The sequence below is a fragment of the Macrosteles quadrilineatus genome, unplaced genomic scaffold, assembly GCF_028750875.1.
Source record: "Macrosteles quadrilineatus isolate MER2022 unplaced genomic scaffold, UCM_ALF_1.0 Scaffold_28__1_contigs__length_1566739, whole genome shotgun sequence".
Taxonomy (NCBI): domain Eukaryota; kingdom Metazoa; phylum Arthropoda; class Insecta; order Hemiptera; family Cicadellidae; genus Macrosteles; species Macrosteles quadrilineatus.
In genome coordinates this window covers 1,117,933-1,131,912 of record NW_026542621.1, presented here as the reverse complement: position 1 = coordinate 1,131,912, position 13,980 = coordinate 1,117,933, and the positions used below count along the sequence as shown (strand labels likewise).

General features: G+C 33.9%; 2 protein-coding genes across 2 annotated transcripts in view; one reads left to right on the top strand and one right to left on the bottom strand.

Annotated features, from left to right (window-relative positions):
* LOC129005654 (regulator of MON1-CCZ1 complex-like) overlaps positions 1-3,166 on the bottom strand; it is a 36,448-nt gene extending 33,282 nt beyond the window's left edge. The window contains exon 1 of the mRNA XM_054434614.1: positions 2,906-3,166. Within this exon, the coding sequence (XP_054290589.1) occupies positions 2,906-3,010 (105 nt within the window). The 5' untranslated portion in view covers positions 3,011-3,166. The remainder of the gene's footprint in view (positions 1-2,905) is intronic.
* Positions 3,167-3,926: 760 nt separating this feature from the next.
* The window catches only part of LOC129005620 (metal cation symporter ZIP14-like), a 53,727-nt gene continuing 43,673 nt past the window's right edge, over positions 3,927-13,980 (top strand). The window contains exons 1-2 of the mRNA XM_054434572.1: positions 3,927-4,296; positions 6,547-6,631. Of these exons, the coding sequence (XP_054290547.1) occupies positions 4,126-4,296; positions 6,547-6,631 (256 nt within the window). The 5' untranslated portion in view covers positions 3,927-4,125. The remainder of the gene's footprint in view (positions 4,297-6,546; positions 6,632-13,980) is intronic.

Here is a 13,980-nt window from a genome sequence, read left to right as displayed (position 1 = left end):
GATCTGAATGATTTTTGTGTTGATTTTGATTTGGAAATTGTTGGAACGGTATTCAATGATTATTCATTGGCAGTGCTGTCAGTGAACCACTGGGACAATGGTGATTTTGATAACTTTTTAGCTCTGCTTGATAATTGCTTGGACAATGTAAAATCAACTGGATCCTTATTGGTGGGGATTTTAATAAGTTACCCCATTAAATGTTGACCCCACAAGAACACAGAATCTTACTGAGATTATGAGGTCTCATGGATTGTACTGGAGAAACACAGTGCTGTTGTTGCCGACCATGATGCTGTAGTCACTGATGTCAGCTGTAAGCAGATACCTACTTACAGGAAAGTTGATGGAAATTGGATTATATTTTTTGCTGAAGAACGTGCTACAGGATTGGAATCTTGTTTTATGTGATAAAAGCAATAGTCTCTTTGACCTATTTTTTTGATAAATTGAAGTCAATATTTGACAAAATATTTCCTCTGAGATACAAGAAACAATCTACTTGTACAAGCTAAAGAATTCTAGAATTTCTGGTTCAAGAGGGAAATTGTGGTACACGGAGGAGTTGACTAGGCTAAGATCATATATTCTGCTCTTAAGCAACCTAAGTCAAGATAGACAAACTTGCCTGACCTATACCTTAACACAAAAAGATCAAGGTATACAAAGGCAGGATCAAGGTAGATGCAGCGAAGAAGGCCGCCAACATCGTATTTATACACAGGAAAACGGCAAGTGTGGAATGCCCTGCCAGCCCTGAACAGGTAAACTCCTTCTTTATTACTGCTGTTAAGGAGTTTGTTGAAGGCATTCCAGAAAGTATAGCAGTCACTAGTGTCCAACCTCAACCTAACGTAGTTTTTGACAAGTGGAGATCTAAGTTTAAATTGGATTGAAAGTGTAAAGTATCATTTTTCTAATTTGGAAATCCTAACAGTGTTTGGAATTTATATATACGAGACAATAAAATAAACTAAGCAGCACCATTTACCAAAAATACAGTTAGAACTAAGTAGGCCTACCAGTAATAGATATAATACCAGAAATGCACAATATGTTATACAAAACAGACATAATTTAGAATTTTATAAAAAAAACACAGTGTATGCCTTAGATATATAAATTTTTTACCAAAAGATATAAAAAATGTATGTAATAGTAGGAAATTTTACTTTAAACTAAAAAAATACCTAGTAGAAAAAGCAATTTACTCCTTTGAGGAATTTTATAATTTAAAATATTGTGAATAGACAATAAGTACTCACTGACTCTATTCATTGTACTTGTACATTCATGAATAAAGGAGATTTTGATTTGATTTGATTTGATCTACTAACCAGCAGGAAATAGTTAGAATTGTAAAGAACTTTCGGCACTCGCAAAGTAGTGATGCCTATGGAATGACTACAACAAAATTAATTAAGATTATTGACAGCACTGCATCTCTTGCTGCAGTGGTCAACCATAGCTTAGCTACAGGTATATTTCTCAACGCACTCAAGATCTCGTGGACGGTACCAATCTACAAAAAGGGTGACCCGGAACTTTTAAATCGCTATAGGCTGATATGTATCACTGCCATTCTGAGCAAAGTAGTCGAAACCATAATCAAGATCCAATTAACAGACTTTTTTGAACAAAATTTTATTTTATCAGTCATAAAACATGGTTTCAGATAAGGAAGATAAACTTCAACGGCAGTTAAAGATATGCTGTGCTGCGTATACGAGGCTTTTGAAGGTGGTGAGGCGATTGCACTCACCCTGTGCGATCTGATTACCGTAACTTAAAACTCAGGATTATGAAAAGAGCTGAGTATTGGCAAAACTGCAAACCTTTATTTCAAGATCTTGGCATCCTGGCAGTCTATGGGAACTATATATTGAGCTCCCTCCTCTATGTTAAAGAGAATTTAGCTGATTTCGAAATAAGAGGGCAGCTTCACAGTCACAATTCAAGAAACAACAACCTGATCTGTATTTCCAGATGCCGTTCTTCTAAAGTGAAGGACAGTTTCCCACTACTACTCTTACTGATAAGATACTGGTAAGATGTTTAATAGACTGCCTGAGAACATTAAGAACCTGTAGCCGAAACTGTTCAAAAAGAAGTTAAAATCGTGGTGTTGCCAACAGAGCTTCTATTCCTTGGAGGATTATTATGATGTCCAGTAGATATTTTAATTACTTTTGTGCCGCCTCAAGTTATTGAATATATTATGTTTAAGTATTTTTTATTATAACGATGAAATATAGAAGGCTGTGGATAAATTCCAGTCGTAGTTTTGTCTGCTTAGTTCAATCCCGTTCCATGAGAGTGTTTCTGAGTTGAGGTTGTTTCAACGTGAAGTGGCAAATAGTGTTGGAAAATTAATGGGTTACAACACGTAGTTCGTTCGGAAAAATTGACAGTTATTACTTAGGTACACAGATCTTACTTCAAAATTTTCCTGAAAATCTGGGTGAGGTTTGATAATTAAGTTCGGTAAATAAGCTATTTATGCTGTAAAGACCAATCAGACTAGAACGTTGCAAGTGCCATCTTGATTAAGGATATAAGTAATAAGTCTTATAACCTATTTTATAACTAAACATGCTGATAATTATAAAATCGATTGAAGGATTATTAATCGAATCTATAGTTTCAATCAATATTAGCGTAGCCCAGTTAAGAAATTTAAATTTAAAAGCGTAGCCCCTTTTTATTATTTTGCTACATTAAAACAATTTTCTTCCGAGACACAATGTAAGTTAGTTGGTAGGCCTATGCTCTAAGTAGGAAGGAATCATTGTTCATAGTAGGGTAATCATACAGAATTTCGAAACATCAGGTACCGGTACTATGCAACAAATTACAATGTTTTTGTTTATTGACAAAGTAGTGGAACTGGAAATAAGCAACTTACCTGATTATGACATTCGTCAAAAAATACATTGTTGAGACGAGCTCTACTCACAGCCTCAAACTTCAGAGGTTCAGACAATTTTAAATAGTAACTTTCGATAGACATTATTACGTTTCTTTGGATTCGTAACTTGTGATTTATTTATCCTGTATAACAGCGAGAGACGTTCTTTTCAAATTATAAAAATCCTGTACACTCATAACTGTAAATATATACAAAATCTAACCTAAAATAACTACTAATTTTCAACAACAACACAGTCCTAACCATCGATGTATGGTCCTAACAATATGATGAGTGGATGAATGACAGGCAGACAGACAGGCACACAGGAGGAGACAGGATTGACAGGAGACAGGACTGGTCAGTCCAGTCCAGTGGCATAGTCTAGTACAAAAAAAATAGTCTAGGCATAAATAATCATAGATTAAAGATACTGCAATAAATTAAGACTTTTATAAATAATTAATAAATGATTAAGAATGCCCTTTTGGAAGTTATAAAACCACTGAGTTCTTTCTTATTGTTCAAAACTGAAAAAATGGAGTTGTCCGTTGAAATGTAAAATAAATAAATATATATCTCCCCCTTAACGTACCGTATGATAAATGTTGAAACTTGACGAAATTATGACAAAACTATGAAAAAACTATCGATTTACGCAAATTAAAACCCAATTTGAATATCGATGGACACAAATAATAATATTCAATCCCCAACAATTTAAAAAAAATTCTTTTTAAGTCCCCCCATGTATACCCACGAAAAGGCAAACAATTATTTTTTGTAGAGCTATCACGGAACAACACAAAATCATCAAAAAGAGTGAATGTGATTAGGTTCTTTCGAATAGATCAACTACATATAAAACTTAGAATATATCATCGATTTATTTTTCAACTATACATAAATAATCATCGGCTCAACAAGTAGATACTATTTGCTTCATACCTGTATTTTAGTTCATGGAATTGAACAGCTGGCATTCTCTAGTGTCTGTCAAGGGCAGAAAGAAAATTATTTCATCAAGCAAGCGTCAAATATTGGAAGTAGAAATACTTACTTAAACTTTTTAAGTATTTAGATAGCTTTTAATTAACAGCTAAGTTAATGTGACTAGTGTTAGTGGTTCGTGCCTCCTATTTGATTATTAGAACATGTTCAGTATTACATGACATTTACTGTATTACCACTAGTCAAGTCAAACTGAATAGTTTAATATGAATTCAAAATTCCTTTTAGGTTATATACTTTTCTTTTCATGTATGTTTGTTACCGATGTTTACACCGATTGTGTCAGTTCGGAAGCATATAATTTTAGTTCCGCACAACTTCAGGTCATTGTTGATAGATTTTCAAAATGCTCAGAAAATAAGATATTGAAGAAACAGGTAATGCAATCATTAATGAATTCTTTGTCAGCCTAAACTCTTGAGAAGCAAACCTAACCTAAACTTAACCTAACTCTAACTTATATTTGAGAGCAATTGGACTAACCTTCTAAATTCAGTGTTCAATGGAGGGTTGATTTTCATAATTCTTCTCTTACTTATCTGATCAGTTTTAATATTTTACTTTGTGGGGATATTACTACTTTAAGCAGTTTAAATATTAATTTAATCCAATAGCAAAAAGATGTTTTAGAAATGTAGGCCTACACAAGATACATCTTAGGTTTGGTTTTGCATCCAAAGTTTTGGCTTGAAGTGTACAACTGTTGGAGTTTGCAATCAATGGTGTAAATAGTACACCTCATTGTTCATGGCCAAAGCCCCACACACACTATCGAACATGCCGCCAGACCTGACCTAACGATGAATCCAACATCCAACCTGACAATGTTGGGTGTTTCCCACACACTGCCGAGTATGTTACCAAACAAGTCGGGTTTATTACCATATCAGTTTTGAGATGGATTTCGAGACGACTGTAGCTGTTTGTGCTGGAGTTTTGTGTTTGAAACGCAAAGAGGAGAAAAATAGGTGGGGTTGGTCCAAGCAGTGGTCATTGGAGCGAAACAAGCTTAGCAACATGACACTCCTGGGTATACTCGCCATCAATGAGCCTCAATAAAACCTCAAGAAAAAGACTTTTCCTAGACCTAAAAACACTTTACCAAGAGGATATCGTACACCCCTCTTTATAGGCATGTTATGTTTGTTACAATACAGTTTATTTTTGATGTCCCATAAACGCCATGAGGTCTCTGTAAGTTCAATGAACTCTGACCAGAATTGTTTATTATCACTTAAATACCATTATGGAAAACAAGTGTTCCCAGAAGTCATTTGGGGCTATAACTTCACAACACAACTCACTCATACAAATACAAGTCACAACTGGAAGTGGCTAGTCGAGCGGACGGCTTCAATTAAATAGAGTGGTTATTAGCCAACTTTAAAAAAATTAAATATCCTATCACCTGCTTGCTAGTAGCTTCGACTTTTAGATTCTGAAGTAGGTAGTCTAGTTATCCTATCTGCCTATGTTGCTGAATTTTAAGTGGTTTACAATGTTCTTGGTACCTACAGTGTCTGATCGATGATTCTGGTGGCTTTCTTCTTTAGTAGGCCTACCTATTGGAATTTTTTCAATTGTATGACATATGTATGGCAGATGTATGACATGACGTGTGCCTCTCCACACTAACTTACTATACCAAATTTCAGGTGTGCTGCAAAAAATAAATATTAAGTTAGGCTATTTTAGCTAAGTTATGTGTTCGTTTATTTCTTTAATTCTGCGTGGAGCAAAAAATGGCTATGATAGGCGTTTTTGTAGGTTATCTATATTTAGGTTCCAGGTTTGACTGGGGTGCAATTTTGAATCTTGTTTTCACGCACTGTCAGTGGCCACACGGGCGGTAGCAACACGCAGCATCGCTCAAGTGGTCCTCGCATGTTTAAATCAAGATAAATGTGATTTCTTCCAGATTAGCGTAAAATATTTTGGGGTCTAGCCAATTACACTGTCCACGTTTTATCCTAAAAATACGTCGACCTTACTGGACCACTTATTAATTTGTTATTAAAAGGAAATAAATTATATTGGACTAAAGAATGTGAAGAGGCATTTTTGTGGAGCAATATTTTAGTTATATTCAAAGATCTGATGAAATGTTAGAAATTGATTTAAAAAATGTCATAAATAGATTTTTTAATATAACATTTTTGATAGGCCTACTAAATGTAAATAATTAAATTAAAGGTGAACAAAATAAAATAATTTTAGTGTTGTTTTCGTATTGAGATTAATAAGCCATTCATATTTCTTGTTCACTATCAGTAGTCAAAAACAAGGTTAATATTCCGGCCGTGAGGAAGATATACAACATAATCACGTGAATTCAGCAATCGACTGCGAGTTGCCACTGCGTTTTGCCGCTCCTAGACTTCAACCGGAACCTGTGCGAAAATAAGCTACATTTTACCACGTGAAATAAACGCACGTGAGGCCTACAACAGCGGGAATTCAATCAGCATGAAAATAAGCTAGTATTCACCCCGTGAAAAAACGCCTGTGTGGCCGTAGCCTTAGTGCCATTTTGTCACCAATACTAATCAGTTTAACACATATACAAATTTTTAACACTAACTTCTTTCTATCCTCTATATTTTCAAATCTTGTTTACATATTTTTAGACTTACAACTGTCTATTGAGTGAACAAGAAGAATCTCTCAAGAGCAATTTGGCGCAGACTCGAACCAAACCCACTCAAAGTGAAGGTACGTTAAGCTATCTACCTCATTCTGTATTTTTTTCTTGCTCATAGCTGTGTTAAAAGTAGACTCCTGTTGCAAAATACCTGTGTAGTACGTAACATATCTTAAGTTGCTTGGTTTAATTTATGCTAAAACTTCTTTGGAATCAAAGGAATAATTTACACCTTGATTTACTTCAAGCACAGGAGAATAAAACAAGCTTGATTAGTACTTTTACCCCATAATGCTCTTTGGAGAGTGCATAGTGATAAGTTATAGTCTACTCATCAGATGTGTCAAGTCTCACATTAACCCACTTAAATTTTATTTGACATTTTATGACTCATGGAGTGGTCTCTATGTATGTAAATTGGTGGGTTGGAAATGCAAACGATATCCGATTGACGTTCTATTCAAGGAATTGTCCATTCTCACTATTCGACAGCTATTCATTATCAATAAACGTCTTTAAAAATCATACTAATGTATTTAAGGAATAACTCACTCTCATAGTACCCATTACTCCTTATGAGTCTCAGGCATTTCTTCGCTTCAGATAAACTATACTTTCTCGAAAACTAAATCTTTCTATATTTCTAATATACTCTGTCGAAATATCTGTAGTACTCATTTAAGTAATGATAATCTTTTTTAATCACCTTCACTTAATGTTTTCAAACTAAGAGTCAAAGAATTTCTCTTCAGGCTTTGTATAGATGAGGCCGATGTTATCATCATAGCTGATTACCGGCGTGTTTGACCCGACCCTTGCCCCCTCCATCCTCGGCCAGCATGAATCTTTTAGATATAGTTCTCACCTGATCAAAACTTTTAATATTCTCTTTGTTTATTGTATTTTAACACGTTCACTGCGGGCGTATCCGATCGGATACGGGCCGAGCGGTGTTCAGATGCTGCCATAACCGATCGGATGCGCTCTGCAATGCCTTACATATATCTTTGTTTTTGCTCTAGCGTCAGTCGAATGCGGACCTATACCACGTTAGCGTGTAGTGGGTGAATTGCTTTTGGTTGTGGTGTAGGTTGGTAGTAAAATTTCCCCATAAAATCCCCATCTGGCAAACTTAAAAATCAACTTGTTGTCCCGTCTCTATCCCTCCAATCGCCAATACAATGGGACCGGCTACGTTCCAAGCAGTGCTGCTATCTGTGGGTGTTAAGTGAACTACGTCAACTCTTGTCGGACATCACCGAGCGTTATTTGCTATTCGTCAGACCGAAATTTAAAAGCCAATCACCCGGCAATCGGGTTTGTTCGACGCTGCGGGCTGCGCCGCACTGGCAGGGCCGGTTTAACCCATACGCGAACTACGCGGTTGCATATTTTTTGTGGTGCCAATGGGACACCATTTTCTTTCTAACTCTGCCGGTTTCTGCGGCGAGTGGTGAACGTTCATTCTCCAAGTTAAAACTCATCAAGATGTATTTAAGGTCTACGATCTCGCAGGAGCGCTTGGTTGGCTTATCTTATCACTAATGTCAATAGAAAATGATGTTCTGAACCAGATTGACACCGACTCAGCGATTAAAGAATTTGCCAAGATCAAAGCTAGGAGAGTTAATTTTAACTGGTAAGAACTTTTGAACTGTTCAAATTGAACATTCTGTATTATTTTTGTCAAGGTAATACATCAATTTGGTTTTTAATGTTTTCTACATGTTTAATGTATTTCATTAAAAATTCCTCCCTTGTCATCTATCTACACCTGTTTTTCATTGTAATAGGCTTTATAAAAACTTATATTGCATCCAAGTTATCCTGTAAAAATTGATTTCACATTTAGAAATAAATTGTTAACTTAGGGTTTTGCTAAAGTGTAGCCTATATGATGAGTAAAAGTGTAAAAATATTAAATTTCTGTGAATAATAAACAGTTAGTTGAAAAAAGTCTTTTATTGCAAGTATTCTTCTAACCTAAACACATAAAAAAGTTCTTCCCAAAATCTTGGGGAAAAATTTTAACAAATAGGGTTAAGTTATGTTCATAGGGAGTTGGGTTGGGGGGGGAGTCTAGGTGGTGCTGATTCAGATGTTCGCTTAACTCTAAAAAAATCCTAGAACCGGCCCTGCGCACTGGGGCTACGCCTGCCATTTGATGTACCGCAGCAAACGTGTTAAGAGTACCTATTCAATATAAATGTTTTTCCCTAAACTAATATTTTTTTAAGCAACAGTTTACTTCAATTTAAGTTATTTAATTTTCAAATAATTTGATTATGATTTGGTTTACTTAGCCTAATATTTTAATAGCAACCCAGCAGACGCACAGGCAGCACTTGCCAATGTCTGCTGATTTCATAAAATTAATCAAATGAAGTAAGCAATACAGAAATGTTTTTTTAGCAAATTTTTCATATAGGTAATAAGCTATTAACGTAGGTCTCATGGTGGGACCTGGACCAGGAGCCGATTTCCTTTTTTTTTCATGTCCCCAGAGGCCAAAAACACTGTCCGTTCATATTCATATAGGCCTATATATGTGTCCGTTAGCACAATGTCGATAACTGGAGCAAAAATTATACGATTTTGATGAAATTTTTTACAAACGTGTAAACCTACATTTATTCAAACGAGTTTGCAAACCAGCGTGCTCAGACCATGGGAACGGGGTTTTATGTGGGGATTCATAGGGTAAAAATTGGGTTTTCTCATATTTTACCCTCAAAATATAGTATTTTCCAATTTCTCTCCAAACCATTTTAAAGAGCTTAAAAAACAAATTATTTAGTATCTCAACCCTTCCCGGACGAGAGAAATCATGACAGGACGGGAAAATATTTTTTTTTTTTCATATTTGTGTTTTGTTACACAAGTATACATAAAAGAAACACAGTGGAACACATCATACTGTCAAAATAATTTTTTTTATCCTTTTTAACTATGCGGATATATCCGCTACCCATCCTCGGATGAGTAGAAATGCAGCGGATATATCCGCCACCCGTCTTTGAAGGTATGACCATGACAACTTTAGGCAATAAATAAAGAACAATATGTAAACAATAAATAGAGACAACGTAATGTTGAGCGCGAAACGTCGAGGGGGGGCGTAGGAGTGGTGGTAGGTGCGCAAGTTGGGGTGAGGCGCAGGAGAGGGGTTAGCGCAGTAGAGAGGGGGGAGTGCGAGGGAGAGCGCAGTCATGGAAAGAGCAGGATATTGGCGCCTTGGTTCCGCGAAACATCTGGTTACTGCTCAAGCACCTGCCGTGTGTCTGAAAAGAAGGCGGATATAACCGCTTCCCGTTCGGAGCATCAAAAACCATATGCGGATATATCCGTCACCTGTCCTTTATCACCAAAGACTTATGCGGATATATCCGTCACCCGTCCGGGAAGGGTTAAAGTGTTTTTCTACAGTTATTGGTTGAGAGAAAATTCTAAATAATTGTAAATTTAAATTTTCTCGATATTCTTATGGCGAATAAGTTTGCTTGTTTATGGATACATTTTGATCAAACTTGGCAAATTTATAAGCATTATACCAAGCTATTAATATTTTATAAAAAACACACTTTATTACCCTCCCAGTAGCAGCAAACTTAGGTACTCGTTAAACATATTGTTGTTGAAATGGACTTATTTGAAAATCAAATCAGGCATTTTAGTTGTTTATATACTTATATGTATTCAAAAGTATGTATTTGTTTCCTGTATATTATTTGAAAATAACATTATTTCATTCATTCATTTGTTATTTAAGAGATTATTGTGAACATTTTTCATGATGATGAGTAAAAAACAATGAAGTTGAATTGTGAAGGCAAATATCAAAAACAATCTATTAAATAGGTAGTATAATCTCTTCATCACAAAGAAGAAACTAAACATCTATGTATTATTAGGTTTGATAAAATATTGTTGTTGTGGTCAACATGTAACGTATCAGTCAAACATTTTATTTCATGACAAATAAAAACCATGTGAAATGTATTAAAATATAAGTTAAATATTAGTTGAATAAAACCAATAAAAATAATAATTTTAAATCCCCAATTTTAAATTATCATTTTTTTTCTCCGTAACAATTGGGTGTACGCAAAGTTTCAAAATACCTACTAATTCTTTTTCTTTTAGCTAGCTACAAAGTAGTTTAGTAAGAAATTGCATAATCTTATGTTTTGGGGGTCATGATTGAGAAATCCCTTTTTTTACCGTATAAAACCCCCTTCCCATAGTCTGATCATGCTTTTTGTGAACTCATTAAAATGAATGTAGTTTTACACATTTGCACCAAATTTTATCACAATCAGATGATTTTTACTTAAATTATCATGCTAACAGACATAATTTAGGATATTTACATATGAATTTAAATAGAAGGTTCTATGGGGACCTCAAAATAAAAAAGTCAATCAGTCCCATTTCTAGGTCTTGCCGTGAGACCTTTGGTAATAACTTATTCCCTATATCCTATGGAAAATTCCCTAAAAACAACTTAATAATTATGTCCATAAGAACGTTAATTAGAGTAAAATTGATCCGATTTTGATGACATTTGGTACAAACATGTAAACCTATGTTTATTAGAACGAGTACTCGAACCAGCATAATCAGATTATGGTAAAAATAAATAAGATTATAATAAGATTATGCATAATAAGATTATGGTAATTATGGGGTAAAAATTGGGTTTTCCATTTTTGACCCCCAAAACACAACTTTTTGAAATTTTTTTTCAAACGTTTTTGTAGAGCTTAAACAAACCAATAATTTAGTACTGTATATTGAAGTGTTGTTGTTTGCTTAAGGGCTACGGAGGAAATTCCACAAAAGTTTAAATAAATAATGCCCATGTTATTCTTATGAAGAATAAGTGAACTGGTTTTAGTTTGCTTATGGATACATTTTAATTGAATTTTTCAATTTGTTTATTTCATGCTAAGCTATATAAACCTGTCGATAAAAACACACTCCTTATTACCTTCCCTGTAGCAGCAAACCTAAGCACTCATTAAAGTTAATGTTATTTTAATAGGAAATAAATATGATACTTTTGGAGATATTTTAGTGGAAATCCAACTGAGCTTATCCTAAAAGTATAGCGTAAATTAATATTGTTTTATCTACTTTTTAAATATTGTAGCCTGTTTAAACAAAACAAAACATTTCAACATGATTAATTATTATGTGTTATGAACATGACAGTCGTATTTCCATCTCCGATATGAACTCAAAGTCCATAGATACCACAACATTAAAATACCAGTTGAGTGAGAATTAAGTCGTACTAATAATAAGTACAATGGTACTAATTAAAGTTTATTAAAAATAAATCAACCAGTGAGATAAACTCGGTAAATAACTAAACTGTTGTGAATTGTTCCTCCTATATTTATATTATCTCCATTATTATCCATCCATTAAAAAACAAACTATTGCTTTATGGAAAACCATATTGCATAAAATAATTAATAATATGTAGATGATATTAAAAATAAGTAAAATGTTGATGATCAAATCTATCACCCTTGAATAACATCTCAAGCACTTGATTTTTCTTAAATAAAATACTTTATTGCATCATACAAAATTTGGGCAAAATTTTATTGATTGGTCCCCCCACGGCAATAGGACGAAAACTAAAATGTTTTTATTATTTGTATTGATACTGTGTTATCTGTACTGTTTATCCCTTTACACAGTACATGGAGAAAATATTTTCCTCGTCAAAATTTACGAGTTTGCGTTTTGGGTGGAAATATTCTTTTTTAATCCGTTAAACCAACCAAGATGGTTTTTGAAGTGATTTCTATGTATGTGTGTGTGTGATTGTGTGTGTTAGACTACACCTGTTGTGAAACTTTGATTACATTTGGTATGTGGGTACTAATCCATAGTATCTCCGGTAATGAATTTGTATTTTTTGAAATTTAGATTTTTGTATGTAGTGATTTTTCTATACAATAACCAAAAATAATATTTTCACCCAAATGATTTTGATTCCAATGTAGTATGTTATAGTCCTCTTAACCCTGAACAAAATGATCCCACTCCTCAATCCTGTAACAGGAATGGTTACAAATTAATTGCAATTTGTGTGAATTTTACCATCAAACCCAATTGTCAACCTCTCCGGTTAACCAACATAATGATTTCAATTTTTTTTCTAATAAAGTAGTAGAATGATCAATTTTAATTTCAAGCAAATGGTAGAAAGTCTGTTGATCCTGTTTATTTATAATTTCTTAAGCTTTTTGAAAAAAGTAAAAGAAAGATAGTGAATATCATCAACTCCTATTTTCTATTGCCCATTACAGCTAACTGTAATGCCATAGTTTAAACCTAACTTATCTATTAAGAGTTTTAGACTTAATAGCATCCAGTAAGTTGACAACTCATTTTATCTGATATGTTGCCTTTCCAAGGGGTCTTCAAATTACTTCTTTCCTCTAAAAAAACCTTATTAAAACCCAATATTACATTCATATTTAAAACAAAAGGTTTTTCATGTAAGTATTGATTGTAATAAGAGTAAATTGCATACAGTTCCTTTGTTATGTGGGTTGAATAAAAATCATCGATACTGCAATAATAAATGTTAAAACATATTTTCAATACTCTTTCTTTAACATCTTAAAGAGAACCTCAAGCAAAACCTGTAGGACTTTAAACATCATGATATTTTTTAATTTCCTTCAGTTCAAATTGAGTTTGTGCAATAAATCGAGATAGATAAATTGAACTGTCATATTCAATTATCATTTACTGACACGGTTTGTTATGTTTATGCACGGTTATTGCACAAGGACTATGGAACCAGTGATGTGGCCATTGTTTGTATTGACCAGAAGGCCTACTGTTCATTCATCGATTGTACCGATTGTGTCAATTACACTTCCCCACCACTGCTGCTTCTGTTACTTGTGTAGTAATCTTGACAATCAATTGTCGTTGAGTTAATTTAGTACCACTAGTGTCTAGTGGTGTGCCTCTCAGTGTTGTTGGGAGCTTTTCCCTCATCCCTGCCACGCCAAATCTTTACTGAAACAACCTATACCGGCTCACTTTACTTGATAAGATAATTTCTACACTCCATCCAAAGTTTGTTTTATAAGGGGAAATTTATTAGAGGTTGCCATAATCTTTGTAAGGAAAACACTTGTCCAATTATATCAATCCCTTGTCAGATTTAAATCCATGAGGGTAGTGCAATATTTGTAAATTACATGTACTGAGTGTAAATTAGTTAGAATTTGACGATAATGTTGGTACATACCTATTAAAACATATTATTCTGATTAATAAGGATAAATTTAAGATAATTTAAGCTTATAAATGTAAATTTAATTTAATTGTTTCTGAATTGTGTTTTACAATTTAATATAAAGGTTTTTTTTAGTATTACAATTAA